Raw genomic sequence first — 27,255 nt, 5'->3', positions numbered from 1 at the left:
TAAGGAGTACAGAAGGGAGAAGGATGTCAGAAATGTCAACATAAATAAATAGGTGAAAGATGTATGCAAAGCCATGACTATGAATGTACTGAATACTCTCTCCTAGATTATATTGAGTATATTTTTCACCAGCTCTTAGACTGAGCTAGAGTCATTTTGTTCAAAAGAAGGCTTAAGTTTTGATGTAGGTATTTAAAAAGCCTCTACCTCCAGGTACCACCCCTTCCCCCAGCTCCTACTTCCCCACCAATCTTCTACATTTAATCCATTATCAGTTGGGCACATCTTATGTTTTATAGCAACAACAACTTTCATTTATATTAGACTTCACAGCCTTAAAATATCTGTGAAAATTTTTTTCTATTAGAGCCTCACAATAACCTAATTCAGGTATTATTTTCCCTGTTAAATAAAGAAGTAAACTGAGATGCAGAGAGGTAAAGTGACTTGACCAAGCTAGTAAATAAAGCTGAGAGATGATTCCAGATCTTCTGATGCCAAATCTCATTCTAACTTAGCCTCCTAGTGGTTTTCAAACTGTGCTCTGTTATAGCCAGGGATTCTGAAAATGTTCTATTCACTTAAAAATATTTAGCAAACTTCAAAATTATATTTAGAAACAACACTCTTTCAAAGGCATTGTACTGCAAGTGCTTAGCATACAATTCACTACAGTACTCCCAAATTAATTTGTTTCTGGGTAGGTCCCAGAAAAAAAGCTTCTTTCATCTTTCTTCAAATGTTTAATTTAGTTGTTGTTGTTAGGTGCCATTGAGTCGATTTCAACTCATAGCAACCTGATTTGACAGAGTAGAACTGCCCCATAGGGTTTTCTAGGCTATGGTCTTTACAAGAGCAGATTGCCAGATCTTTCTCCTGTGGAGCCACTGGGTGGGTTCAAAATGCCAGCCTTATGGTGAGCAGCCAAGTGCTTAACCAGTTTAGCTTAACACAGCTTACAAATGTATCATTGATGAGGAGAGAGATAATTCTGCACAGGTCTTTTAAAATATTTGGGCTTATGTATGTTTCCTCGTGGTATATTGTACAAGTGAGGACACTACTGCAGTAGATGTGCTGTGCTCAGTGTTGGCCAGGCAGAGTGCAGGTGCACCTGCACACCACAAGCTCCTATTACGGTGTACTAATGAGAGGCATGACAACAAATGAGCCAGTAATACGTCATGCGGTAGGAATACCATGTCCTGCATAGTTTTAGCAGTTATAAGTATCAGAAGCTCCTTGTCTAGTTTTTTGTTTCTGATAAATAATTCTAGTGTAAAAAAAAATTTTCCAACTACTTCTCCTTCAATTCTCTGTGTCAGTTTAATTTGGTAGAATGCTGAGTGTCTTAGGCTGGATTCTCTAGAGAAGCAAAACCAGTGAAGGGTATATATATATAGAGAGATTTATCTCAAGGAAATGGCTCACATGGTTATAGAGGCTGGCGAGTTCCAAATCCGTGGGTCAGGCATCAGGCTGGAGGCTTCTCCTGACTCACATGGTTGCAGGGGCTGACAAACCCAGAAACGGCAGGTCAGACGGCAGGCTGCTGGCTCATGCAGCTGTGGAAGCTGACAAATCTCAAAATCTTCAGGTTAGACAAGGCAGGCTGCTGGCTCAAAGGACTGCGGACACTGGCAGATCCCAAAGTTGGCAAGTCAGCTGGCTCAAGTCCCAAGAACCAGAGGTCAGATGATGATGAGCCAGATGTAGGATCCAGAGCCAGGGAGAGCTTTGACAGAGCATCCATATATATTGGATGAAGGTCACACCCCCAGGAAACTCCCCTTTCATCAGATACTTGAGTAAGGATGTGACTTGAGTAAGGTTATGACTTAAGTAAGGATATGACTCATGATACACCCTACATTAATCCTGGCTCATTAATATATAGAGGCTAGGATTTACAACACATAAAATGGAGGATAATTATATAATATCACAAAATGGAGGGTAATTGCAATCATGGCCTAGCCAAGTTGACACATAACATTAACCATCACATAACATTAACCATAAAAGCCAGGAAGGCTTTTAAAGATACAAAGACTTACTTCTGTGAATCAAGATTTTTCTTAATACTGAGCAACTTAAACAAAATACAGAAATAAATTGTATATTGAACTTGGTGAAGCAGTAGCAGGAGCTGATTTTGAAATGATAAATTGAGTCTGGATTGTGAAAGGCCAAATACGCTCTTTTGGAAAGTTTAGACTTCTTTTGTATCTGTGGAGACCCGTAGCCGGGAAAGACTTATGTTTTAGGAAGAAAACTCTGGAGGGTGGGCTTCATATTGGGTATAAAACTGTGCCCTTCTTCTTAATCCTCAATTACAGATTTTGTATCATGTCATTAGTCAATGAGAAAAGGCTCATTGTTCTCATTATATAGTAATATCACTTTTAATGTGTTTTATATAGTAGGTTTCTTAATAGGGTTCAGATTTTATTTGCAGAAGGATTATGCTGTTAAAACATGTTTGAGAACTATTGTGCCATACGATGTTGTCCTTTTGTCACTGTAGTGATTTTGATTCTCATTTCTGAAGATTTTTATAATTAGCTTAGATGGTTAGTAAATTTGCTATAAAAATTATATCTAGGAGATATGAAAAAAACCAAACCCATTGCCGTCAAGTCAATTTCGACTCATAGCAACTTTATAGGACAGAGTAGAACTGCCCCATAGGGTTTCCAAGGTTGTAATCTTTATGGAAGTGGTCTGCCACATCTTTCTCCCACAGAGTGCCTAGTGGGTTTGAACCCTGACCTTTCAGTTAGCAGCCAGGCACTTAACCTCTGTGCCACCAAACCTCCTTAGGAAAACTACTGAAACCCATTGCCATTGAGTCAAATTCTGACTCATAGTGACCCTATAGGACAGAGTAGAACTGCTCCATAGGGTGTCTAGGGCTGTAAATCTTTACAGAAGCAGACTGCCACATCTTTCTCCCATGGAGCGGCTGGTGAGTTCTAACCACCGACCTTTGGTTAGCAGCTGATTGCTTAACCACTGCTCCATCGGGGCTCCTTTGGAGGGCTAGCAATCCTGAAATATTGAAAATGTTTAGAAAGAATAATCAATCTTCTTCTTTAAATTCTTTAAATTGTGCTACCTCTAAATCATTTCCAAATACAAAGTACTGACAGAAAGCATATTTTCTTTTGCCTTGATGCTTTTGAATAATGAACAGAGTTTTGCAGATTTTAAAATCATTCCTGGAAATAACAGACTGGAAACCAGTCTCGTCAGTTAAAAATAATTTTTTTAATTTCTTATTTATTTGAGAGGAAATTGGTTAAAAAGGATAAAATATGGTTTGTCTCTAAAATTCAGGCAAACAACTCTCACAGGTAGTCCTCGACTTATGACGGAGTTGTGTTCCGATGACTCCTTTCTGAGTTGGTTCTGATGTAAGTCAAGCACCTCACCTTTTCTTTTAGTTTTCATTTTTGTTGTCTTTTATTATCAGTATCTTTATAAATCAAATCTTCATTTTTCTTTGGGGGTTGGCATTATAACATCAGCAAATTACAAGCTGCAGTATTGTATCTAGTACATATTTCTAACAGTAAGATGTACCAAAAAAAAAAAAAGAAAAAAAGGATAGTCATTGTAACTCTAATACGTCATAAGTTGGGGACTACCTGTATATGCCAAGTAATGTTTCGGATGAAAAAAATGAAGAAGACATTGTCCTTGCTCTTGAACTTATATTCAGTCAGAAACATAGATAAGTGAGCTCAGAAATACATTGTATTCTGGTAAGTGCTATCACAGAAACAGTATGTACTATCTGTGCTAGGGGGACTTGGGAAAGGAGGTAATATTTGAGGTGTGTCTAAGAAGCTAGCAGGTGTTTGCCAAGGGGAGAGTGGAGCACTTCCATCTGAGGAAACAGCATAAAAGCCTGGAATCCTTAAGGATGTGACAGTTGGAGATTTAGTGAATATGGTTCACTGTGACTAGAGAATAGAATGTGTGTGAGGAGGAGGTGAGAAAGAGAGGGTATTGTTAGCTTGGTGAAGCAGCAGCAGGAATTGATTTTGCAGCAATAAGTTGGGTATAGATTTCGAAGGGCCAGGTATACCTTGTTGAAAAGTTTAGACTTCTTGTGTATGCTGTAGAGACCCATAGATAGGAAAGACTTATGTTTTAGGAAGAAAACTCTGGAGAATGGACTGGAAAAGGGAGTAATCAGTTCTACTGAGCACCTACTATGTGAAAGTAACTATTCTGGACACTTGGGATGCAACAGTGAACAGAAAGACAAAGATCCCTGCCCTGATGTAGCTTATCCCTTCTGATGGGGGAAGATAGACAATATACTGATAAACATAGTAAATAAGTTTATTATGCAGTATATTAACGCATTGCCATCGAGTTGATTCCGATTCATAGCAAACCTATAGGACAGATTAGAACTGCCCCATAGGGTTTCCAAGGAGCAGCTGGTGGATTCAAACTGCCAGCCTCTTGGTTAGCAGCTATAGCACTTAACCACTATACCACCAGGGCTCCGTGCGGTATATTAGAAGGTGATAAATGCTAAGAAAGAAGAAAAAGTAGAGTAAGGGGGTTTGGAAATGGCAGGTAGGACATGGTTGCAGTATAAATAAGGTGACAAGATGTCCAATTCAGAAGCAGTTGCAGGAATCCAGATGAGAAATGATGAGAATATAGACTAAGTGTGGGATTTTAGAATGAAGAGAAGGAATAGATTGGGGGAAATATTTTTTTCTTTTTTAAAAAATGTTTTTAATATAAAATGAAACACAAACAGAAAACTACACAAAACACAGTTATATCGTAATGAATTAATATGAAGTGAACAACCTTGTAACCAGCCAACCTGGTAAAGAAATGAAATTTTGCCAGCCACACCAGAAACCCCTCCATTTGCCCCATCCTAATTATAAGGGGATACTTCGTGGTTTGAAGTCAGGAAAGGTGTGCGTCAGGGTTGTATCCTGTCACCATACCTGTTACAATCTGTATGTTGAGCAAATAATCCGAGAAGCTGGACTATATGAAAAAGAATGGGGCATCAGGATTGGAGGAAGACTCATTAACAACTTGCATTATGCAAATGACACAAGCTTGTTTGCTGAAAGTGAAGAGGACTTGAAGCATTTACTGATGAAGATCAAAGATCACAGCCTTCAGTATGGGTTACACCTCAACATAAAGAAAACAAAAAACCTCACAACTTGACCAATAAGCAACATCATGATAAACGGAGAAAAGATTAAAGTTGTCAAGAATTTCCTTTTACTTGGATCCACAATCAACACCCATGGGAGCAGCAGTCAAGAAATCAAACAAGGCATTGCAATGGGCAAATCTGCTACAAAAGACCTCTTTAAAGTGTTCAAAAACAAAGACGTCACCTTGAGGACTAAGGTGCGCCTGACCCAAGCCATGGTGTTTTCAATCGCCTCATGCATGCAAGAGCTAGACAATGAATACGGAAGACTGAAGAATTGATGCCTTTGAATTGTGGTGTTGGCAGAGAATATTGAATATACAATAGACTGCCAAAAGATCGAACTGGTCTGTCTTGGAAGAAGTACAACCAGAATGCTCCTTAGAAGCAAGAATGGTGAGACTACGTCTTACATACTTTGGACATGTCAGGAGAGATCAGTCCCTGGAAAAGGACATGCTTGGTAGAGGGTCATCGAAAAAGAGGAAGACCATCAGTGAGATGGACTGACACAGTGGCTGCAACAATGGGCTGAAGCATAACAACCATTGTGAGCATGGCGCAGGACTGGCCAGTGTTTCGTTCTGTTGCTGGTGGGGTCACTGTGGGTCGGAACCGACTCAGCAGCACCTGATGACAACAACAACAATTACAACTTCTCCCTCCCAGACAACCTGGTTTTTATGGTAATCACTTTCCTGCATTTCTTGATAGTTTTGTAACCTAAATGTACATTCCTAGACACTATAGCTTAGTCTTACCAATTAAAAAACATTTTTTTGGGTATGTCTTTTATGTCTTTTTTAATCTACAAGTTTCTCTCCTGCCTTCCCTTCTCCTTGCGTTTATCGGTTTAAGGACTGGGCTGTTTGACCTTTAGAATTTCCCAGTCTGGATTTTTCTGATTGCATACTCATAGTGCAGCTCAACATGTTCCTCTGTCCTCTGTATTTTCTTATAAATTGACGGCTGGATCCAGAGGCTTGGTCAGACTCAAGTGTCATTCCTTTGGCATGACTACAGGCAGTGGAGTGTATTTTCATCGAGAAGCGCTTACTCTCTGGTTGTCTCTTTTGCAGTGTTAGTAGCTGTTTCCGATCAATGCCTAGAACTAGTAATTCTCTGGGTATTGCAAAATGATGATATTCTAATTGTATTATATCCTATAGGAAAGTCAGGATAAATGCCTTTCCCTATTATTTAGCAGTTTTCAAGGTGATGAGTTGGTTGCCTGTCATCCTCCAAATGTGAGCAATTAGTTTGTTTTTTAAGTATCCCTATGAACTCAGGGATTTATACATATCTGATGGGCATCAATCCACTGCAGTTATTATCTTTACTAAAACTCAGATTGTCCCATCTTTGGTCATTGGATGGAGCCCTGGTGGAGCAGTGGTTAAGCGCTCTGGCTGCCAACCAAAAGGTCAGTGGTTTGAACCCACCAGCCGCTCTGAGGAAGAAGGAAGTGGCAGTCTGCTTCCATGAAGATTTACAGCCTTGAAAACCCTATGGGGCGGTACTGCTGTGTCCTATAGGGTTGCTATGAGTTGGAATCAACTCGACGGCAATGGTTTGGGTTTTTTGATTGGTCATTGGGAACCTCTTTGAGGTGGCTCCTAAGTCCTTTTCATATGACTCTCACCTTTGATAGCTTCCTTGATATGTGGTATGACTGAATAGTCTGGGGTTTTCTTTTCTGTTTCCTGTCCAAGATTTGAAAGTAGCCAATACTTTCAGAAGTCTTCATCTTAGGTTGTGTTCCCTAAAAGCAGAACCTGAGATGGACATTCTTGTGTAAGTGCTCTATTGAGGGAGATCTCGCAGGTGAAACCTTTAGGGGGATGAGAGAAGGCAGGAGTAGGCACCAGAAGAAACTAGGTAAAGATGAGGTACAGCTGAAGTCTAGCTCTAGCATCAGTTTGATTCCATAGGGAGTTCTCAATCATGAATAGCACCATGGAGTTGTTCCCTTTTGAGGCCCTTTGTACCCACTTTTAGTCAGTCATTGGTCGAGGGCTATTCCCCAGGGGTACATAACTTCCTAGGCATTTGAGTGAACTAGCTCACATCTCTGTGAGCAGTTCTCAGCAGAAGGGTGCAGTAGTGAGCTGTTAGCAGATAGTACCATCCCGTTGCCATCGAGTCAATTCTGACTTATAGTGACCCTATAGGACAGAGTAGAACTGCCCCATAGGGTTTTCAAGGAGTGCCTGGTGGATTCAAACTGCCAAGCTTTTGGTTCGCAGCCAAGCTGTTCACCACTGTGCCACCAGGGCTCCATATAACACGACAGCAGTTGAGATTTGGTACACTGGTCCACCAGAGTGGTTCTGGGTAGGGCACTGTTATGGATTGAATTGTGTCCCCCCCAAAATGTGTATCAATTTGGCTAGGCCATGATTCCCAGTGTTCTGTGATGTGATGTGATCATCTTATGTGTTGTAAATGCTAACCTCTATTATGTTAATGACGCAAAATTAAAGACAGTTATGTTAATGAGGCGGGACTCAATCTACAGGATTAGATTGTATCCTGAGTCAGTCTTTTTTGAGATATAAAAGAGAGAAGCGAGCAGAGAGGCAAGGGGACCTCATTCCACCAAGAAAGAAGCTCTGGGAGCGAGCACGTCCTTTGGACCTGGGTTCCCTGTGCTGAGAATCTCCTAGACCAGGGTAAGATTGATGACAAGGGCCTTCCCCCAGAGCCAACAGAGAGAGAAAGCCTTCCCCGGGAGCTGGCACTCTGAATTTGGATTTCTAGCCTCGTAAACTGTGAGAGAATAAATTTCTCTTTGTTAAAGCCATCCACTTGTGGTATTTCTGTTATGCATAACTAGATGACTAAGACAGGCACCATCAGTTTCTACCACACAACCGCAGTCTGGGAGTTAGGGATGTTCATTGCTAGTGGGTTAATCATTGTTTCTGGGTGTATTCAGTGGACTGATCTAGGAAAAATGGTGTGTGTGTGTTCATGGATATGCGTGTGTGTATGTATGTAAATATATATGAATATATGTGTATGTGCCAGTGTGTGTGTGAATGTGTATATATACGCATACCTTATAAATTGAAACCGATACTATTCAAATGCAAGACCTCAAGGTTGTTATTTAACCACTTCAAACCTTATCTTTGTTCTACTCAAAGAATCCTGGTTCTCAAGGACATAGGGAATAATACAGTCAGAATATCCAATGATTACTCATTTGTCTTATCCTACATTATATACACAACAGCCTCAGATTAACAACAATAATACTACAATCACTAATATGAGTACTGAAAACAGTAAAAACACCTTTTGCATATGTTCTTCCCATTCTCCTGTTGTTTTAATTGAACAATATCTACATTGACAGAGCATATAAGTGTTATGTACTATTCTTTTAACCTTCATTTAGTCTTAGTTCTACATGTAATTATATATTTAATACTTACATTGATGATTCTTTAGTCTTTATGTTGATAACGCTGTCCAACTCAGGACTATAGTCATTTTGGTTATCTGAAGCTTGTTTTCTAGTAGATTCCACAGGAAAGATTCACACACAATACTGACCAGTTTCTCACATGTTGGTAATAGTTTGCTTATGCCCTTTGTTTGCCTGTGTCAGTTTTGCTAGATATGAAATACTTGACCAATGTTTTCTTTGCCTGAGTATCTTAAATATGTTCCTATCTTTTATCTGGGGTTAAAATTGTATGAAAATCTAATTTTCTTTCCTTATAAGTCACTGGGGGCCCTGGTAGCACAGTGGTTAAGAGCTTGGTTGCTAACCAAAAGGTCAGCAGTTTGAATCCACTAGCCGCTCCTTGGAAACCGTACAGGGCAGTTCTAACCTGTCCTGTATGGTCACTATGAGTCGCAATTGACTCAACAGCAGCAGGGTTTTTTTTTAATAAGTCACTTGCTCTTATTGCTGCAATTTTCAAAGGATCTTTTCTTTTTCTTTAAAGCCAAGTACCATGATTAAGTTGAACATGTCTTGGTGTTAATTGTTCTGTGTTGATATTCTCAGTTTGTGGTATGCTCTTTCAGTATGTAATTTCAAATCATTTCTTTTTTTTAATTTCAAGAAATTACAGTTTTTACTATTCTGTTTGCTTGTTTTGGCTTTCTTCTAGAGGAACTTGTATTATTTATATGTTGGATTTTCTTTTCCTGTCTTCAATATTTGTCATTTTCTGATTCTTAAAATCTCTTTCTTCATTTCTTTTTGATTTTTAACATTTTTTTCTTTTTGACTCTTTCTTTTAAGATAGTATCTGTTGTATTTATTTGCTCTTATGTTTTCTCTAATCTTTATTTCTGAAATGATTCTTTCCTGAGTTCTACCTCATTCCTGAATTTTTCTGATTTAAATTGTTGTTTTATGTTTTCTTAATGTCTTTTAGCTTATTTAAAAAAAATTATTGTGGCAAAATACATATAACATAATATTTACCATTTTAATCATTTTTCAACATACGTTTTAGTGACATTGTGTTTCAGTGTTGTCATTGACACTATTTCCAAAGCTTATTCATCACCCTGAACAGAAACTCTTTACTCATTACACAAGCAATAGCTTCCCACCCTCAGTCCCCAAACCCTTAGCAAACTCTAATCTATGGTTTCTATGTATTTGCCTAGTCTGTATCTTTCATTGGAAACCCTGGTGGCGTAGTAGTTAAGAGCTGTGGCTGCTAACCAAAAGGTCGAAAGTTCGAATCCACCAGGTGCTCCTTGGAAACCGTATGGGGCAGTTCTACTCTGTCCTATAGGGTTGCTATGAGTTGGAATTGACTTGATGGCAACAGGTTTTTATATCTTTCATATAAGTAAAATCATACAATATCTTTTTGTGTCAGCTTATTTTACTTAGCATAATGTTAAGTTTCATCCATGTCATAACATGTATCAGAACTTCGTTCCTTTGTATAGCTCACTAATATTGTGTGTGTGTGTATGTATATATATAAAAATCAGCTGATTATCATGTATCAGAACTTCATGCCTTTTTATGACTGATTAATATTATATATATAAAATATGGTATTATATATACACACACACACAAACTGTTTTTAGTTTGTTCATCTGTTGAGGGACCCTTGGACTTTCGGCCAATTTTGAAATTATTTTTGATCTGTTTTGTAGGCATGTTTCTCTGATGTACTTTCGTTGTCGGGTTATTATTTTGCTCTTTGTTCTTTTTTTCTTACAATAGTTTTGTGTGGAATTTGACTTGATAATTTCAATTGCTGATATTTTATGTGAATTTGGTTTCCCTGAATTTTCAGAAGGAGAGGTAGTTCTGGATAGCTTTTTGTTTTGTTTTGTTTCTTTTACTCACAGAGTTCTTTCTGTTGCTTTTGTGTAGTGTTAAAAGTATGCCAATTTTCTCTCAGATGTTTTCTGGTTATTTCTCTTTCTTGCTTCTATCTATAACTTCTTCTTTATCTCTACTGCCCCTATCTGCTCACTTTTTGTTACTCTACCAACATTTTCTTGTCAGTGTGGTGTTATCCTGAGGGGAACCCTTGTTCATTTTCAAGAGTTCATAGGTGCTAGACTGCTCCAATCTCTTTAGACTTTACTATGTTGTTGTTGTTTTTAGGTGCCATTGAGTCGGTTCCAACTCATAGCGATTCAATGTACAACAGAACAAAACACTGCCTGATCCTGCGCCATCCTCACAGTCGTTGCTTGCTTGAGCCTGTCATTGGAGCCACTGTGTTGATCCATCTCATGGAGGGTCTTCCTCTTTTTCGCTAACCCTATACTTTATCAAGCATGATATCTTTCTCAAGGGACTGGTTGCTCCTGATAACATGTGCAAAGTACATAGGCATCAATTCTTCTTCAGTCTTTTCTTACTCATTGTCTAGCCCTTACATGCAGATGAGGCAATTGAAAACACTATAGCTTGGGTCAGGAGCACATCAGTCCTCAAAGTGACATCTTTGCTTCTAACACTTTGAAGAGGTCTTTTGCAGCAGATTTGCCCAACGCAATAGTCATTTGCTTTCTTGACTGCTGATTCCATGGGCATTGATTGTAGATCCAAGTAAAATGAAATCCTTGACAACTTCAATATGTTCTCTGTTTATCATGATGTTACGTATTAGTCCAGTTGTGAGGATTTTTGTTTTCTTTATGTTGATGTGTAATCCATACTGAGGCTGTAATCTTTGATCTTCATCAATAAGTGCTTCAAGTCCTCTTCACTTTTAGTATGCAGGGTTGTGTCATCTGCATATCATCGGTTGTTAATGAGTCTTCCTCTATTCCTGATGCTGCATTCTTCTTCGTATAGTCCAGCTTCTGGGGTTATTTACTTAGCATACAAATTCAGTAAGTATGGTGAAAGAATGCAACCCTGACATACATCTTTGCTGATTTTAAACCACACAGTATCCCCTTGTTCCATTCAGAAAACTGCCTTTGAGTCTATTTATAGGTTCCTCTCAAGCACAATTAAGTGTTCTGGAATTCCCATTCTTTGCAATGTTATCCATAATTTGTTATCATCCACACAGTCGAATGCCTTTGCATAGTCAATAAAACACAAGTAAACATCTTTCTGGTATTCTCTGCTTTCAGCCAAGATCCGTCTGACATTAGCAATGATATCCCTAGTTCTACGTCCTCTTCTGAAACTGTCTTAGGGCCTTTGCATTACTTCTATTGGATTGGACAAAACCCTTCCCAGTTCTAGCTGCTGTTCTAAAATTGGCTTGTCATTGTTCTAGGGTATACTTGTTGACTATTTGGTTGTTCTTTTGTTTTCAGATCCATCAGATATCCCATTGTTTCTCTTTGCTTCTTCCTGCACAGATGCTAATACCATATAGATCTTGTGGCTTTTGGTGTGTCCCCAGCTGCTTGTTACTTGGGGTTTATAGGGAATGTCTTATCACCTATTTTTATTGTAAATGTTTTTCATGGGGTTTTGGTTTTGCTATCTAGTTGCTGTTTTTATACAGAAGTCAGGGAGATTAAAAAATTTCACTGCCACCATTGCTATCTTCTCAGAAAGGGGTTGACTCCTGGAAGGGTTAGAAAGAGTGGAATAGAAAATAACTTTGAAATTTCTGACTTGGAAGATCTGGTGAATAGAAATTTCATTGATCAAGATTAAAAAATAGAAGGAGCAAAGTAGTGAGTGGAAGAGAAGATCTATTTTTTTTTATTTCTTATGTTTGGAATGCTTATGAGATACCCTAATAGAAATGCCTTCTTAAGAAATTTGCTCTTGAATTTGATAGAGAGAGCTAGGTTATGAAACATTAACACTTTGAGGGTAATTGAAGCCATTATAAGTAGGAGAAATTATTATTGTTAGTAAAAATTACAGTGTTGGAAACCAGTAGAATAGAAAGCGTGCACTTGAAGATGAAACAGATAGTAGTAAACAATAGAATGCAAATTTTTATGTATTTCTCATAAATATGCCCAACAAATGTATGTTTGCCTTTAGCAGCAATCCACAAAGGTAGGCACTACACAAAGAGTCATTTATATGGATGCAGTTGGGGGCCTATGTTTTTCGTCTTTAGGTATTATCATATATGTTGGGTATAATATTAAGAAAATGAATTTATGAAATCTAAGAATATTTCTTACTAGATAAAGATGATAAGTATTCATAAACTTCAAGTTTTTATATTTTGAGTGGCTACAATGTACTATCACAGACCCTGTATGTTAAGAGGTGAAAAAGTCTTCTCTCTTATGAGCTGTTCCAGTAATTCTTAGTTGCTCTGACCTCAAAGAGGATTTTTCAAATAATGTGCACATTTTGGGCACTCCTTTTTTTTTCTGTTAATGTTAAATATCAACCCCCAAATTTTACTTTTAACCTGTTTTTCCTTACTTCTTCTTTTTAAAAATTAGACCAGTCTTCAGAGACCTGAGATTAAACTTGAATCACTAAAAGAAGATATTAAGGAATTCTTTAAAATATCAGGTTTGTAAGTTGCTTTTTTCTTTTTTCAATTCTTTAAGGAAAAACTTTATTTGGATAGGATATTTTATCCCCAGCCTTCCAATTACTCATTCAGAATTGCAAAAATAGTGTCTGAATAGGTATCTATCTGGGGAGAATGAGAATGATCAGACATTTCAATAAAATGTGCAAAAATTCAGGAAAACAATAGAGAATGACTGCTTACATTAATCAGTCTTAAATACCTATTTATCTTCCTAGTCGAAAAACATCCTGAATCTATTATCTCATATGTTAAATAACTTGTGGTTTTACTTTTCAATTGTGACTTTTTTCCTCTACACTTTCAAAGAAAACAAAATAAAATATTGATTTTTTTTTGAATGAGAAAAGAGGTGCCATAGTCCCTAGGTTCCCTATGGACATGGGAACAGAAATGGTAAGTAGTTTACCTACCTAACTTCAAGTAGATAGTTAGCCATTAGGCTAACTGGGCTAACTAATGGTACCTCATCTGCTTCTGCTGTCCAGGAGTTTACTGACTAGTTAATTATACCTAATTACTTGTGATCTATCTTTATCAAGTCCCTGGTTGTTTCTTGCCCTTCTCTTGCCACATTATCTCATAGCATGAATAGTACAACATCCAAAGATTTTGACATTTTTTGAGGATATTGATGGTGGAGGAGGAAATGTTCCTTCCATCTTAAGAAAATGGTGTAATAATTTTACTTAAAAAAAATCGGTATCATGTTAAAGACTTTGCTACTCAGTGTTAACCAAGGGGTATGGTAAATAATTCCTTAGTAGCACTTTACACGGAGCTCTGGTGGTGCAGTGATTAAGAGTTTGGCTGCTAACTGAAAAGGTTGGCAGTTCGAATCCACCAGCTGCTCCTTGGAAACCCTATGGGGCAGTTCAGCTCTGTCCTATAGGGCCGCTATGAGTCGGAATTGACTCGAAGGCAGCAGGTTTGCTTTTTTTTTTTTTTTTTGGTTTTTCTTTACATAGTGATTAGCAGTTGAAAAAGACTTTCACAAATGAGTATGACGTCAAAACTTTTGTGAGATAAATTTAATTACGATGTGTGTTTATTTTTTAAACTGATATGTTTGTATATTATTTTTTAAAAACAGGTTGGGAGAAGAAACTTCAGAATGCTGTTTATAGTGAACTGAGTGTGTGAGTTTTTCCCACTTATTTTGAACTGTTATGTTCAGCTGTATTTACTTTGTAAGTGATGAAGTCATTATTGCTGTGTACACTTATTGGATTATTAGTCCTTATTAGTGCTTATATAGCATTTCAAGTAAGTTAATACTATTAAAAATTACTGCAGTCTTGCCTTGACTGAGAATCAGTAATGAATAGGTGAGTATTTTTTTTAAACAGTTCAAAATTTTATACTACATTTCATTTATCCAGCATCATTAGAGATAATAAGTTAATATTTCAGATAACTGAAGCTTACCTACGTTGTTTTTATTGTCGCCATTTTAGATATTACCCTTCTCTATCTTTATAAATAAATCATTCTAAACAATTTAACATTTTTTGCAAATTGATGTCATCATTAAGAACACCAGTGTTTTTGTTCATCTAGATTTGCCCTCAGGGTCTGTTGAGGTTTATAGGAGGTGTATTCGCCTTTACGAAAAATATAGATACAGAATGTTAGCTTTTGGAGTTTATTCAACATTCAGTTATCCATCAATTATTTATTGAGCACCTACCACATGCCAAGTGCTATGTTAGGCACTGGGGATATAGTGTATAGTTCCTGCCCTTGTGGAGTTTGTAGTCTAATATTAGAGTTCTTACGTCTGCTCTTTTTGTATTGGTATCAATGTATGTGTCTCTAAAGGTCTCATTTTCAACTTGTCCCTTCTTATCTCCTGTTAACTGGGAAACAAGATAACAGCTTACCAGAACTGTTTCTAAAATAAAGAGACTCAGATGAAGGCCTGTGAACATGTACTTAGACACACATTTTATAATTAGTATTTGCTTCTCACCATGTTTTCAGTTGGTTTTTGTACTTTTAAATAACATCAGATATAATAATACCTATTAATTGAAGTTGATTGTGACCATACCTTTCGTAGTGCTAGTCACCAAAGGAATAGATACTTACCATGATAAGTGAGGTTTTAAATTCACAGTATGTATAGAGATACCACAGATTGATTAAACTAATATAAACATGGTGATGTGTCTGTCTCACTATTACATGGAAAGCTTATAATTTCAGTGTCTTTGTTTCTAATACTGTGGAATAAAAGCATCCATTGTATGTAATTCCAAACACTGGATTCTCATCTAAGGAGGTATTACTAATGATTCTTAGGTTTGTGATCTAATACATTCCTGAAAATTGATCTGTGAGATAGAGTGCCTTTTTATTTGATGGCAGGAACTGTATCTTATTCATTGTCATATCTTTGATATCTCACACAGCAGACTTTAAATAAATATTTTTAAAAAGAAATTATTGGTGTTTCCAAGGAGCCCAGTAATACTACTTTCTTTCTCACTTTGGTTCTGAACAAATTGAGAAATAAGATAAAACACAAAGGCAGATGAGAAATGAAAATTATGCTTTTATGACTGGTAAAGACTAGGTAAGGGAACATAGCTTAGTGTGAGAACAAAATGAGTCTGTTAACTAAACCCTAGAATGAAATAGGCTTACCTTATAGTCAAATAGTATTGGATCAGGGTAAGCATGTTTAGTTTATTCTTCCCAATTTTACAGGTTGGTAAGGCATACACCTCTTCTGGGGTGTTGTGAGTAATGCCATGGAGAGAGGCCAAGGATGTTACAGTTATGGAGCTGTTTTCATGTGGAAGGGAACATCAGGAGTATGGACGAAGTGTTTCCCCTTAACATAAATCAAAAGACTAAAATGGGCTTAGTGTATTGTGTTGCATTTTTCATTGGCAAAAACCTGTAGATAGATGAGTAAAGAAAGCAAAATGTAAAGTAGGAATATTCATTAGGTAACATTAAATAATTGGAGCTGGGGGATAAAAAACCGCTCTCATGCCTAAATGGAGACGTAGACACATGAACTATACAGATCATATCTGAAAATAGCTTGCTTCCCTCAGTGGGCTCTTCCTACTTTAGGCTGCCTACTTTCTTTAGTTATCATTTCCATTCGTTTTAAACAATGGTTATATATTTATTGTTGTGTTAATAACTATTTAATGTTGATATAATTTACATTGATTGAATGCATATATTGTGCTAGGTATTATGCTAAGTACTTTATATGCATTGCGTTATTTAACATAATTTTCATAACACCTTATGAAGTAGAATTTATTATTATCATACATTTTACAGAAGAGAAAACTGAAGCTTAGACCACTTAAGTAACTTGCACAAGATCATATCGCTAGTAAATGTGGGTGGTAGAGTTTGAACTCCAGCTGTCTGATTCCAATTCCCACATGTTTTACTACATTTCACATATGTCTATATCTTATTTCTTGATAAGTGTTTTGAAGCAAGACTTGTGTCTTATATTTCTTTTTGTATTTCCTCTGAGTCAGAATCAACTTGATAGCAATGGGTTTTTTGAAATGGTATAGCATCAAATAAATGATATTGAGTCAGCAAATAGTTATTGAGCCACTTATCAGTGCTCACACATTATAAATATTTGATGAATTGAGGAAACTCAGTGTAATTATTAACCTAAACTTACTATAAACATTTAACCCAGACAGTCTTTACATACAAAATGAAAATGCACTGATTTCTTTGAGTCTTTACATACACAATGAGAAAGACAAGGTACTTCATTGTACTTTGTATAGAACAGTTTATAAAGAATAAGAAGACCTTTTCCCTTAAGAAACATAAAGAGGTAAATAAATCTTTTTAAAATCTTGCCTATATACGTACATTATAAAAACATATACCATAATTTATTTATTAATATATGCAAGTATCTAACATACCTTAAAGAGGTATGAACCCTGAACAGTTGTGGAAGGATTTTAAATGGAAGAACTTTATTGTTGTAAATATATATATATATATATATATATATATATATATATATAAAACACAGCATTTTTCAGGTATATAATTTAGCAACATAAATTACATTAATTATGTTGTGCAATCATCATCTGTTGTTGGCAACTTTCCCATCACCATAAACAAAAACCTGCTGCTTCCCAAACTATGGCTCCCCTTTTCCCCCTTCCTTCTGCCCCGGTAACCACTAATAAGCGCTGGTTTCTATATATTTGCCTATTCTTATTATTTCATGTAAGTGAGATCATACAATATTTGTCCTTTTGTGATTGACTGATTTCACTCAGCATAATATTTTCAAGATTAAATGGAAGAATTTTTAAATAGAAGGATTTTAGACTATGGGTACCTTATACTAGACCACAAGTTTGGGTAAATCTTCATTGACATTCATGGATTTTGATAGACGGGTGCCCAGGCAGGGGAACTGGGTACCTCTAAAATGTGTAATTTTTCTTTGCCCTCTTAATTTTAAATGTTACTATGCACTCGCTATGTGTTACGCACTGAGCCAGGTGCTGAGTATAATGACAAGCTAGACAGTATTTGCTTTCATGGAGCTCACAGTCCAGTGGGGCATCCAGACTTTAAAGAGGCAATTATAGGAAAGTATAATAAGTGGTATGGAAAGCCCAAGGAGCACATAGGAAAGGCACTTAACTCAGATTTGGGGATGTCATCATGGTGGCTAACCAAAGGTAACAATATTCAGGCTGAGACCAGAAAGGTATGAGTTAGTCAAAGGAAAGAGGGAAAAGAAGTGCTTAGAGGGAACAGCAAGCGCAGAGGTTTGGAGGTGAAAAAGAATGTGGCACAATGGAGGAACAAAAATGGCTGGATGGTAGGGTGGGAAGGGTGCATGCTAAAGGATGATGCTAGATAGTATTGTTAGTTGCCGTTGAGTGGACTCCAGCTCAGTAGCGAACTTATGTATAGCAGAACGAAACGTTGTATGGTAGTATGCCACCTTCATGATTGTTAGTATGTTTGAGTTCATTGTTGTGGCTATTGTGTCAAAACAGGGCTTTTCCTACTATATCCTAAGAGCATTTGGGTGCCATTTTAGAATATTAAGCAGAGTAGTGACATAATTTTTGCATTTTATTCATTTCAGAAATGTATCAGTTATATAGTATGTGCCAGCCATTACGCTAGACACTGGAAATAAGTCACTGGTAATAATGAAGATATCACCCCTGGCAAATAGCCAGGCATATTGAGTTGAAAACAGTCTGGAAGCAGGGGAGACTGCTTAGGAACATGAAGGCAAGAGATGATGAAATAAGTTAGTGGCAGAAAGGGTAGAGAAAGCTGAGAATTATTTAGGGGGATCTGGTGATCTATTGGATGTAAAGGAAGAGGCAGGGTTCCAGGGTGATGTGCAGGTTTCTATCCATTGTTCCAATTTGACAACCCTCTTCTCTTCATATTTCTAAATGTAAGCTCCATGAGGGCAGAAGTTTTAGACTGTTTTGTTCACTGCTGTATCTTTGTATTCTGAACGCTTAGTAGGTTCTTGTTAAATAGTTTTTTTAAATTTATTTATTTTTTGTTTTATATATATATATATTTTATTGTTATAATTAAATGAAATTTACATTTCAAGGTAGTCTCCCATACAAAAAAAATTTTTTTTTTGCATACATTGTTATGAGACCCTAATTGCTCACCCCATTCTGCGACAGCACACTCCTCCTTTCCACCCCTGATTCCCCATGACCATTCAACCAACTCCTGTCTCTGCCTTCCCATCTCACCTCTGGACAGAAGCTGCCCCTTGGTCTCTTGTATCTACTTGACTCATAGGCACACTCTTCACGAGTATCACTTTATGTCCCACAGTTCAGTCCAATCCCTGTCTGAAGAGTTGGGCTCGGAAATTGTTTTAGTTCTGGGCTGATAGAGAGTCCAGGGGCCATGCCTTCTGGGGCGCCTCCAGTCTCAGTCAGACCATTGAGTCTGGTCTTCTTACTAGAATTTGAGTTCTGCACCCCATCCTTCTATTGCTCCATCAGGGAACCTCTGTTGTGTTCCCTGTCAGGATGTTCATTGGTGGTAGCTGGGCACTGTCTAGTTCTTCTGGTCTCAGGCTGATGAAGTCTCTGGTTTATGTGGCCCTTTCTGTCTCTTGGGCTAATACTTTCCTTGTGTCTTTGGTGTTCTTCGTTCTTCTTTACTGAAAGTGGTTGGGACCAATCGATGCATCTTAGATGGCCGCTTGCAAGCTTTTAAGACCCCAGCTGCCACTCACCAAAGTAGGATGCAGAACAAGGTTCTTGTTAAATAGTTTTGAATGAACAAATACCTAATTTGATTTTGGTCTTAGTATTAATGACTTTTGCATTGCCATTTCTTTTTTTTTTAATTTAATAAACTTTATTTTTTAGAGCAGTTTTAGGTTTACAGAAAAATTGCCCAGAAAGTGCAGAGTTCCCATATACTCCTTACAGAGAAGACAACACACGCAGTTTCTCCTATTATTAACATCTTGCATCAGTGTGATGCATTTGTTATGATTGATGAACCAATATCAATACATTATTGTAAACTGAAGTCTGTAGTTTACATTAGGGTTCACTCTTTGTGTCTTACAGTCCTGTGAGTTTTGACAATGTATAGTGTCATGTATCCACCATTACAGTATCATAGAGAATAGTTTTACTGCCCTAAAAATCCTCTGTGTTGCATCTTTTTATCTCTCCCCTCCTTCCCCAGAACTATTGGCAATCACTGATCTTTTAAAAAATTTTTTAAGATGACTTCAGAGAATAGTTTTGATGTAAGCTTTAAGGTTTAAAGATTACCTCAGACAATAGTTTCAGGGAATTATCTAGCCTCAGTAGCTCTAGAAAGTCTGGGTTCCATGAGAATTTGGAATTCTATTCCACATTTCCCCCGCTTTGATCAGAATTTTTCTACAGAATCTTTGGTCAAAACGTTCAGTAATGGTAGCTGGGCACCATCCAGTTATTCTGGTCTCATGGCAAAGGAGGCAGTTGTTCATGGACGCGGTTAGACACATAGTCCAGTTCCTCCTCTGATTCCTGACTTTGCTTCTTCCTCTGCTGCTCCAGGTGAATAGAGACCAATTGTTCCACCTTGGATGGCTGCTCGCAAGCTTTTAAGACGTCAGGCACTACACAAACATTGCCTCTTATTACCTGTATTTTTGGATAAATTTCTTTGATCACTGAATAACTCTTAAGGTCATCAATAAATACTCTCAAGTGTCAATCCTAAATTTCTAAGTTTTATCAAATTTAGAAATAATTACCATTAAAATAAAAGGATTTTAGAGCAGTGTTTAATTATAAACCACACATCCTTTGGGCAGTGTGAGATACATAGTTTTTAAACTATCTTACATATAAAACAAAAAATGCCAAGGTATCTACAGATTATATATATTTTTTCATTTGTGAGTGGGAAAAGGTTAGTTATTTAAGTACATGGAATGCAAATTTTAAAAATAATAATTTGCCAGAAACAATCGAACAATAAAATTAGTTATATGAGCTTATAGATTAGGTGGGATAGGTTGCCTTTTCCTATTCCAGAAGTGTATCTTATGGACATTTGAGCCTTTTACACTTTGGTTCTGAAACAGGTGCAAGTGTTTTGGAATATCATTAACCCTTTACCTGCTACTGTCTCATTTGGACCAGAAGTTTCACGAGAATTAGTCTGTGGTTCTTGATTATTTGAACATGTTTGCTTTGCTGTAGGTACAAGTCCTATGACTAATTTCTATAGGAGTCATATATTATTGTGAAAAAGGTTGGAACCTCTAAGTTAATGTTGAACCATCGTGTTTTCCTATTGCCTTTTCTGTCTGTAATTTCATACCACTCTATGCCTCAATCGTTATGCTCCAGCCACTCTGGCTTTTTCTGATCCTTAAATATTCCAAGCAGTCCCACCTCAGGGTCTTTTGCTTGCTGTCTCTCTTCCTGGAATATTCTTCCCCTAGATCCTTGCATGGTTGGCTCCTTCTCCTCTTTCACCTCTCAGTTCAAATATCAGCTCCCCTAGAGATCTTGCTGTTTGGAAACCCTGGTGGTGTAGTGGTTAAGAGCTATGGCTGCTACAAAAAGGTCAGCAGTTCGAATCTACCAGGTGTTCCTTGGAAACCCTATGGGGCAGTTCTGCTCTGTCCTATAGGGTTGCTATGAGTTGGAATCTACTTGATGACAACGAGTTTGGTGTTTGGTTTTGTTTAGAGGTCTCCCTTACCACTCGAAGCCACTTCTATCTCATTACCCTGCTTTCGTTTTATCACGGCACTTATTATTATCTAATATTATTCTATTTATTTCTTTGTTTTTATAATTATTGACATATCTCTTCACTAGAATTTTAGGTCCATGAGAACAGGGGATGTTGTCTTAATCACCACCATATGCTTAATACCTAGAATGACTCAAATATTTGTTGACTAAATGAATCTGTTTTCTTAATAAAAATAATGTATTTTTATTATAAAATATAACATTACTTAGAACACGGAAATAATTTATTATATGTTAAATTTTATTAAATTTATGAATGTATGTATTATACATTAACACATGGCTGTTACCAAAAACAGTATTATCATTTCAATTATGTAAAATATATACATATATAATTATGTGGACAAGGGCTGGAAGGAAACTTGGAGAAATGAAAAGAGTTGATATGTTGGTAAGTTAATGGACTTTTTTAACCTTAAAAATCCCTCTTAATGTTATACTATGCATATGCTAAAATTAGCAGTTATAACAATTTTCACATGAGCATTTACAGAGCTAAGTAATTTTTAAATTACCTCAATTTATGGATTCAGATTATTGAGTGATTTAACTTTTAACATGTAATTAAATTTCTAATCTAGTTTTAATCTAAAACTACAATACTAATAGTTTTATGTCTTTACACTAATAGAACTGCTAATTCATATTCTATTTCATTTATAACATGGACTACAGAGGTAAGTAATTTCTGATGGAGAGAATTAACTATCAAGAATAATGTACAATATTTAGCTGCCTCTTTTTGCCTCTAGGTTTCCTTTACCTAGTCATCCTGCTGCACCTCCTGAACATCTTAAAGAACCTTTGGTATACATGAGGAAAGCACAGGTTGGCTATTGTTCATTTTTATTATATTTTTCCATGCCAAGTTATATAATGTAAAGTGAGAGATTCTTTTTGATGTCAGAAGTATATATTATTCATTATATGCAAGAGTGGATAAGAAGCGCTAAAGTGATGTGAAAGCATTTGCACACTCTTTTTAATTTCTCTTGCCAGGTATCATACCTATTTATGGTAATCCTGAAAAACAGTGAGTAGAAGGAAAAAAAAAATCATGTACCATACTGACATGGCGGCACAGTGGTTAAGAGCACAGGCTGCTAACCAAAATGTCAACAGTTTGAATCCACCAGCTGCTCCTTGGAAACCCTACAGGGCAGTTCTACTCTGTCCTATATAGGGTTGCTATGAGTCGAAAATGACTTGACGGCAATGGGTTTTTTTAAAAATTTTATTTTATGCTGACATCATCTTCTCTTAAAATTTTGGTGTTTGAAGCTAGTATAACTGATACTGTATTTGAAATAGATTTAAAATATGATAAAAGTATTATGATACAATCAGTTTCTCATGCCCTGTGACATTAAAGGAGTAAAATGGGAACGAACTGACATCATCTTCCCTTAAACTTTTGGCATTTGAAGCTAGTGTTACTGATACTGTATTTGAAATAGATTTGTTTTGACAGCAGGCTGTTACATACTAATTATATTCTATTACAGAACTCAAATAAACCTGTTCTCTAAAATGGCCTGGCAACAACTAAAACTCATTTAAAAACAATAAAATAAACAGAAAAACTATAAAAAGATGTTAAAATAGAAATTTAGTAAGTTCCATCATGTGCTCCTAACTCTTTTAACTGTCCTTAGCCTCAGCACAGCATAGTCCATTTGCCTTTGAGGCATTATTGTTTGTGAGTCGTCCTCAACAGTGCTGGGCAGGACTCTGTGCCTGCTGCTGCTCAGGAGTTCAATGGGCATCACAGTCAGAGGTGACCTCCATTCTCCATCATAACCTCAGAAGTGGATATTTAAAAACATTATAAAAAATTTCAGATATATCCAGAAGAACTCCCATGTGCCCATCACCCAGCTTCAACAATTATCATGGTGGTTCTGCTGCTCTTGAGAAATGTTCTGCTGCTTTGCGTTACCATGTCCTACAGCAGTGGTTGCTAGGCAGATTTATATTTTTAAGTTTTAATTTCATAAAAAGAACCCTCAAAATTAGATGGTAAAAGGAGACAATATAAGCAAAAAATGGAGCTATTTGAGGAAATATGTAATATATTTCTATCTTTAGGTGGTATCTTTTAGGACTAGAAACCACAAAATATGTGTTATTAATTACTATAAAGCATAACAGTTAATGCTGCGTGTATGAAAGAATTATTTGGTCTTTTATTTGTAAAGATACAAACTCAAGAAAATAAAACTAAAAAGGTTGAGTCTAAATATTTTTTGTTAAAATTTGAAAATTTCTAAAACATATAGAGACAGTATCATTTTTACCATATTAGGTATAAGAAACAAAACATAAAGATTGGATTCCTGTCATGACTGAAAGGGAGAGACAGGTAAATAATAGGTCTGTTCTTAAATCCTACTGCTAATTGCTGAGGATATGTGTGACTGGTAAGTGTATATATTATGTATATGTACAATATTCCTCTTTTCTTTCTGAACTTACCTATTAAATCAGGGTTTGGTAAACTATGGCCCATGGGCCAAATCTAGCCTGCCACCTGTTTGTATGACTGGCAAGTTGAGAATGTTTTTTCTGTTTTTAAATGGTTTAAAAATCAATAGTCATGCTCATTCATTTACATGTTTTCTGTGGCTATTTTGCTCTGTAATGACAGAGTTGAGTAGTTGTGATAGAGATCTTATGGCCCACAAAGCCTAAAATATTTACTGTTTGCCCCTTTACAGAAAAAGTTTGCTAACTCCTGTACTAGATTATTCATTCTAAGTGCTTTTTATTCTCAGCATATAGTACAGCACCTAGCCCAAGGAACACCCTCAATAAATGTGTGTTGAAATTATTGATTCTTTAACCATGGTCATACCAATTACCTCCTCTACCGGTTAGTGTCTGCCTGCCTTCCTGTATTTGTTTTCCTCAAGACTTCTAGTTCTTCAGTTCCTTGTTCTCTTGGGCAATTCTCTCCTCTTTGCAAAAGAGCAACCTAGTCTGTTTCTCATGGCTGCCAATCCATCATGTTCTTTCTTGCGCCGCATAATCTCTTGCTTCATCAGACTTCCACTCTGTCTGCCATTCTAGTCCTCAGCCTGACGCCACCTCTACAGTCTATTCTTTCTGTTCTCCCAGACTACTGAATACTTTGAGGGGAAATCGCATATGTTCTGTGTTAGCAGTTAATCTCGTCTAAATTTATTTACCTTTTGGTGGATTCTGCCAATCCTTTTATTATTCTTTATTCATTATCTGCTTTCCAGTTGGGTTGTCCCAAAGCTTTCCATGCTTGTGTAGTACACAATTCTACCTCTGTCTCACTCATTTATAACACTTGACTCTTTATTAAGAATATTCATGTCATCTCGTTCAAGTTTCCACAGCTTTTTTTTTTTCTTTGCTGTCAATCCTGTATGATCAACTATCTGCTGTACATTTCTTCTGTGAGATCAAACTGAACATGTCTAAACTGAGTTTATTCTTCCTAAAATGAAGAATTCCTGACCTTCTTATTTCTGTTAATAGTTTCTGTCATTATTCCATTATTTCATCATTTAGATTTGAAATGTCTTTGATCTCAATTTTCCATATTCAAATAGTCATTAATTTCTAGAAATTATTTCTTCCTGTGGTCTTATAGCCTTCTCTTCCTATTCATTACCAAGGCCATTGCCATAGTGATCACAATGATGATGTGATGATATGATGACTATTTATTATTAAGTACTTAACTTTGTTTCAGACATTGTACTTTAATTCCCATCCTTGTCTTATTCTTACACTTAGAATATTGTAATAGAGTCCGTTGATATCTCAACTTTCAGTCCACCTCCCTCTCCCTATCTCTGTGTGTCCCCTCAGTACTGTTAACTTTAACTACAGGCAAAGGAACCTTTATAGTGTATATCATTCCTTTCTAAGAAATCTTCAATAACTCCCAGTTGTCTAATAAATGATGTTCCTACTCCAAAGCCCAGCATTTAAGCTTCTTCACAATGTGTCCCTAACTTCTCCTTCTTCTGCTTTATCAGTCTCTGATGTCCTATAACTGTCTTATGTGTCCATCGAAATAAATTATTTGCCTTTCCCTCTTGTGTCTTTAGCACTTTTCTTATTTTGTTTTCCTGTCCTGGAAATCCCTTTCTGCCTGCTTTGCATTATAAAAATCTTATCTATTTTTTAAGCCTCAACTCAAATGGCACCTCTTCTCTGATGCTGTTACTGATTACACCTGTTGAGAAGGATCTCTCCCTCTCTTAAACTCTTGTAGCACTCTGTCTTTTTTGTGAGTCTCATAACAAATTATAAGGAGCACTGGTGGTGCAATGGTTAAGTCCTGAGCTGCTAACTGAAAGGTTGAACCCACCAGCCACCAGCCATGGGAGAAGGGACCTGGTAATCTGCTCCCATAAAGATTTTAGCAGTTCTTCTCTGACCTATAGGGTCATTATAAATTGGAATTGACTCCACAGCAAATAACAACAATATCACAGATTGCATTCTATTATAGTAATCTCTGTACACATTTTTCTGACTTCTGTTGTAAGCTTCTTGAAAGCAGTAACAGTTTTAAAACATTTTTGTATACACATCATATCTAGTACAATGATCTTTATGAAGCAGAATCTTAGAAAGTTTATGTTGAATTAATAGTAAAGGAGTTTTCCATCTCTTCTATTACTTGTTACAGTATAGTTTTAAAAGATATTTACAGAATGCCTACCAAGTAGAAGGTACTTTGCTGTGTGCTATGGATATTCAGAAATAAATTAGATGCAGATTCTCCCTTCAGGTAACTTCATGGTTTAGTAACTGAAATAAGACTTTGGCATAAGCAGCTGTAACACAAGGTATAAAGTGCTGTGTGCTGTAAGGAAGGCAGCTAGGATGTTTTGAAGGAGTCCTGAGAAGGAGCTGGGGGCAGGTGGCTTCTTATCAGGTTGTTCTTTGCTCTCTGTGATAGAAAAAAAAAAAAAAAAAAAATTAAATCCAGTTAGTGTTTCCTTCTTTTTTTTTATTCAATAAACATGTGAGCAGGCAGTGTTTTAGAATTGCACCCTGAAAAAATTTGATGGCTTTTTATTCTATTGAAGTTTTATTAGTTTTTTTTAACTTCACTTAGCTCTTGACTGTGTCTTTAGAGTTGGAATGTAAGTCAGTTGTCGCATGTTATGGCAAGCTAGATTGGTATTTCATTTTCTGGGCTGATGAGAGAGTGTAAGAAGCTGCATCAGCATTTCCCAGAGTGTTTTCTGCTGAATACTAGCTTTGGGAGTCATTCCACACAAAAACAGTTCCATGGTCAAATAAGTTTGGGAATTCCTATTTGTGAATTATAATTCATTTTATTATTTTTAATAGATTTTATTTTTCAGAAGAGTTTTAGATTTAGTTTTAGATTTAGTATAGAGTTCCCGTATAGCCCACACCCAGTTTATTGTTAATATTTTACATTACTATAGTACATTTGTTCCAATTAATAAATCAATTGATTATTATTTACTAAAGTCTGTTCTTTGTTCAGATTGCCTTAGTTTTTTACCTAATGTCATTTTCTGTTCTAGGGCCCTATCTAGGACACCACATTACATTTAGTCATTGTGTCCTCTTGACTATGACAGTTTTTCAGATTTTCCTTGTTTTTGATGACCTTGAAAGTTTTTGTTTTTTTTTAAATTTTTTATTTTATTTTATTTCATTTTATTATTTTTTTTATTGTACTTCAGGTGAAGGCTTACAGAACAAATAGTTTCTCATTAAACAGTAGTACACATATTGTTTTATGACA

At 36.4% G+C, this 27,255-nt stretch overlaps 1 protein-coding gene across 8 annotated transcripts in view; it reads left to right on the top strand.

Annotated features, from left to right (window-relative positions):
- The window catches only part of TBC1D19 (TBC1 domain family member 19), a 187,668-nt gene that overhangs the window by 23,427 nt on the left and 136,986 nt on the right, over window positions 1–27,255 (top strand). For 5 of the 8 annotated variants that reach the window (XR_002823879.1, XR_002823880.1, XR_002823877.1 and 2 more), the window contains exons 2-4: window positions 13,091–13,163; window positions 14,279–14,324; window positions 22,238–22,313. Coding sequence is in view for 2 of the 8 variants with exons in the window: in XM_023730229.1 (XP_023585997.1) it covers window positions 13,091–13,163; window positions 14,279–14,324; window positions 22,238–22,313 (195 nt within the window). In the remaining 6 variants the exon portion in view is untranslated. Of the gene's footprint in view, window positions 1–13,090; window positions 13,164–14,278; window positions 14,325–22,237; window positions 22,314–23,790; window positions 23,848–27,255 lie in introns of those variants that run through there. The other 3 variants (XR_002823881.1, XR_002823882.1, XR_002823883.1) reach the window with 2 other exon arrangements.

This window comes from Trichechus manatus, unplaced genomic scaffold (assembly GCF_000243295.1).
Source record: "Trichechus manatus latirostris isolate Lorelei unplaced genomic scaffold, TriManLat1.0 scaffold00034, whole genome shotgun sequence".
NCBI lineage: Eukaryota > Metazoa > Chordata > Mammalia > Sirenia > Trichechidae > Trichechus > Trichechus manatus.
The sequence above is the reverse complement of the archived record's forward strand: the minus strand, read 5'-3'. Positions and strand labels throughout refer to the sequence as shown.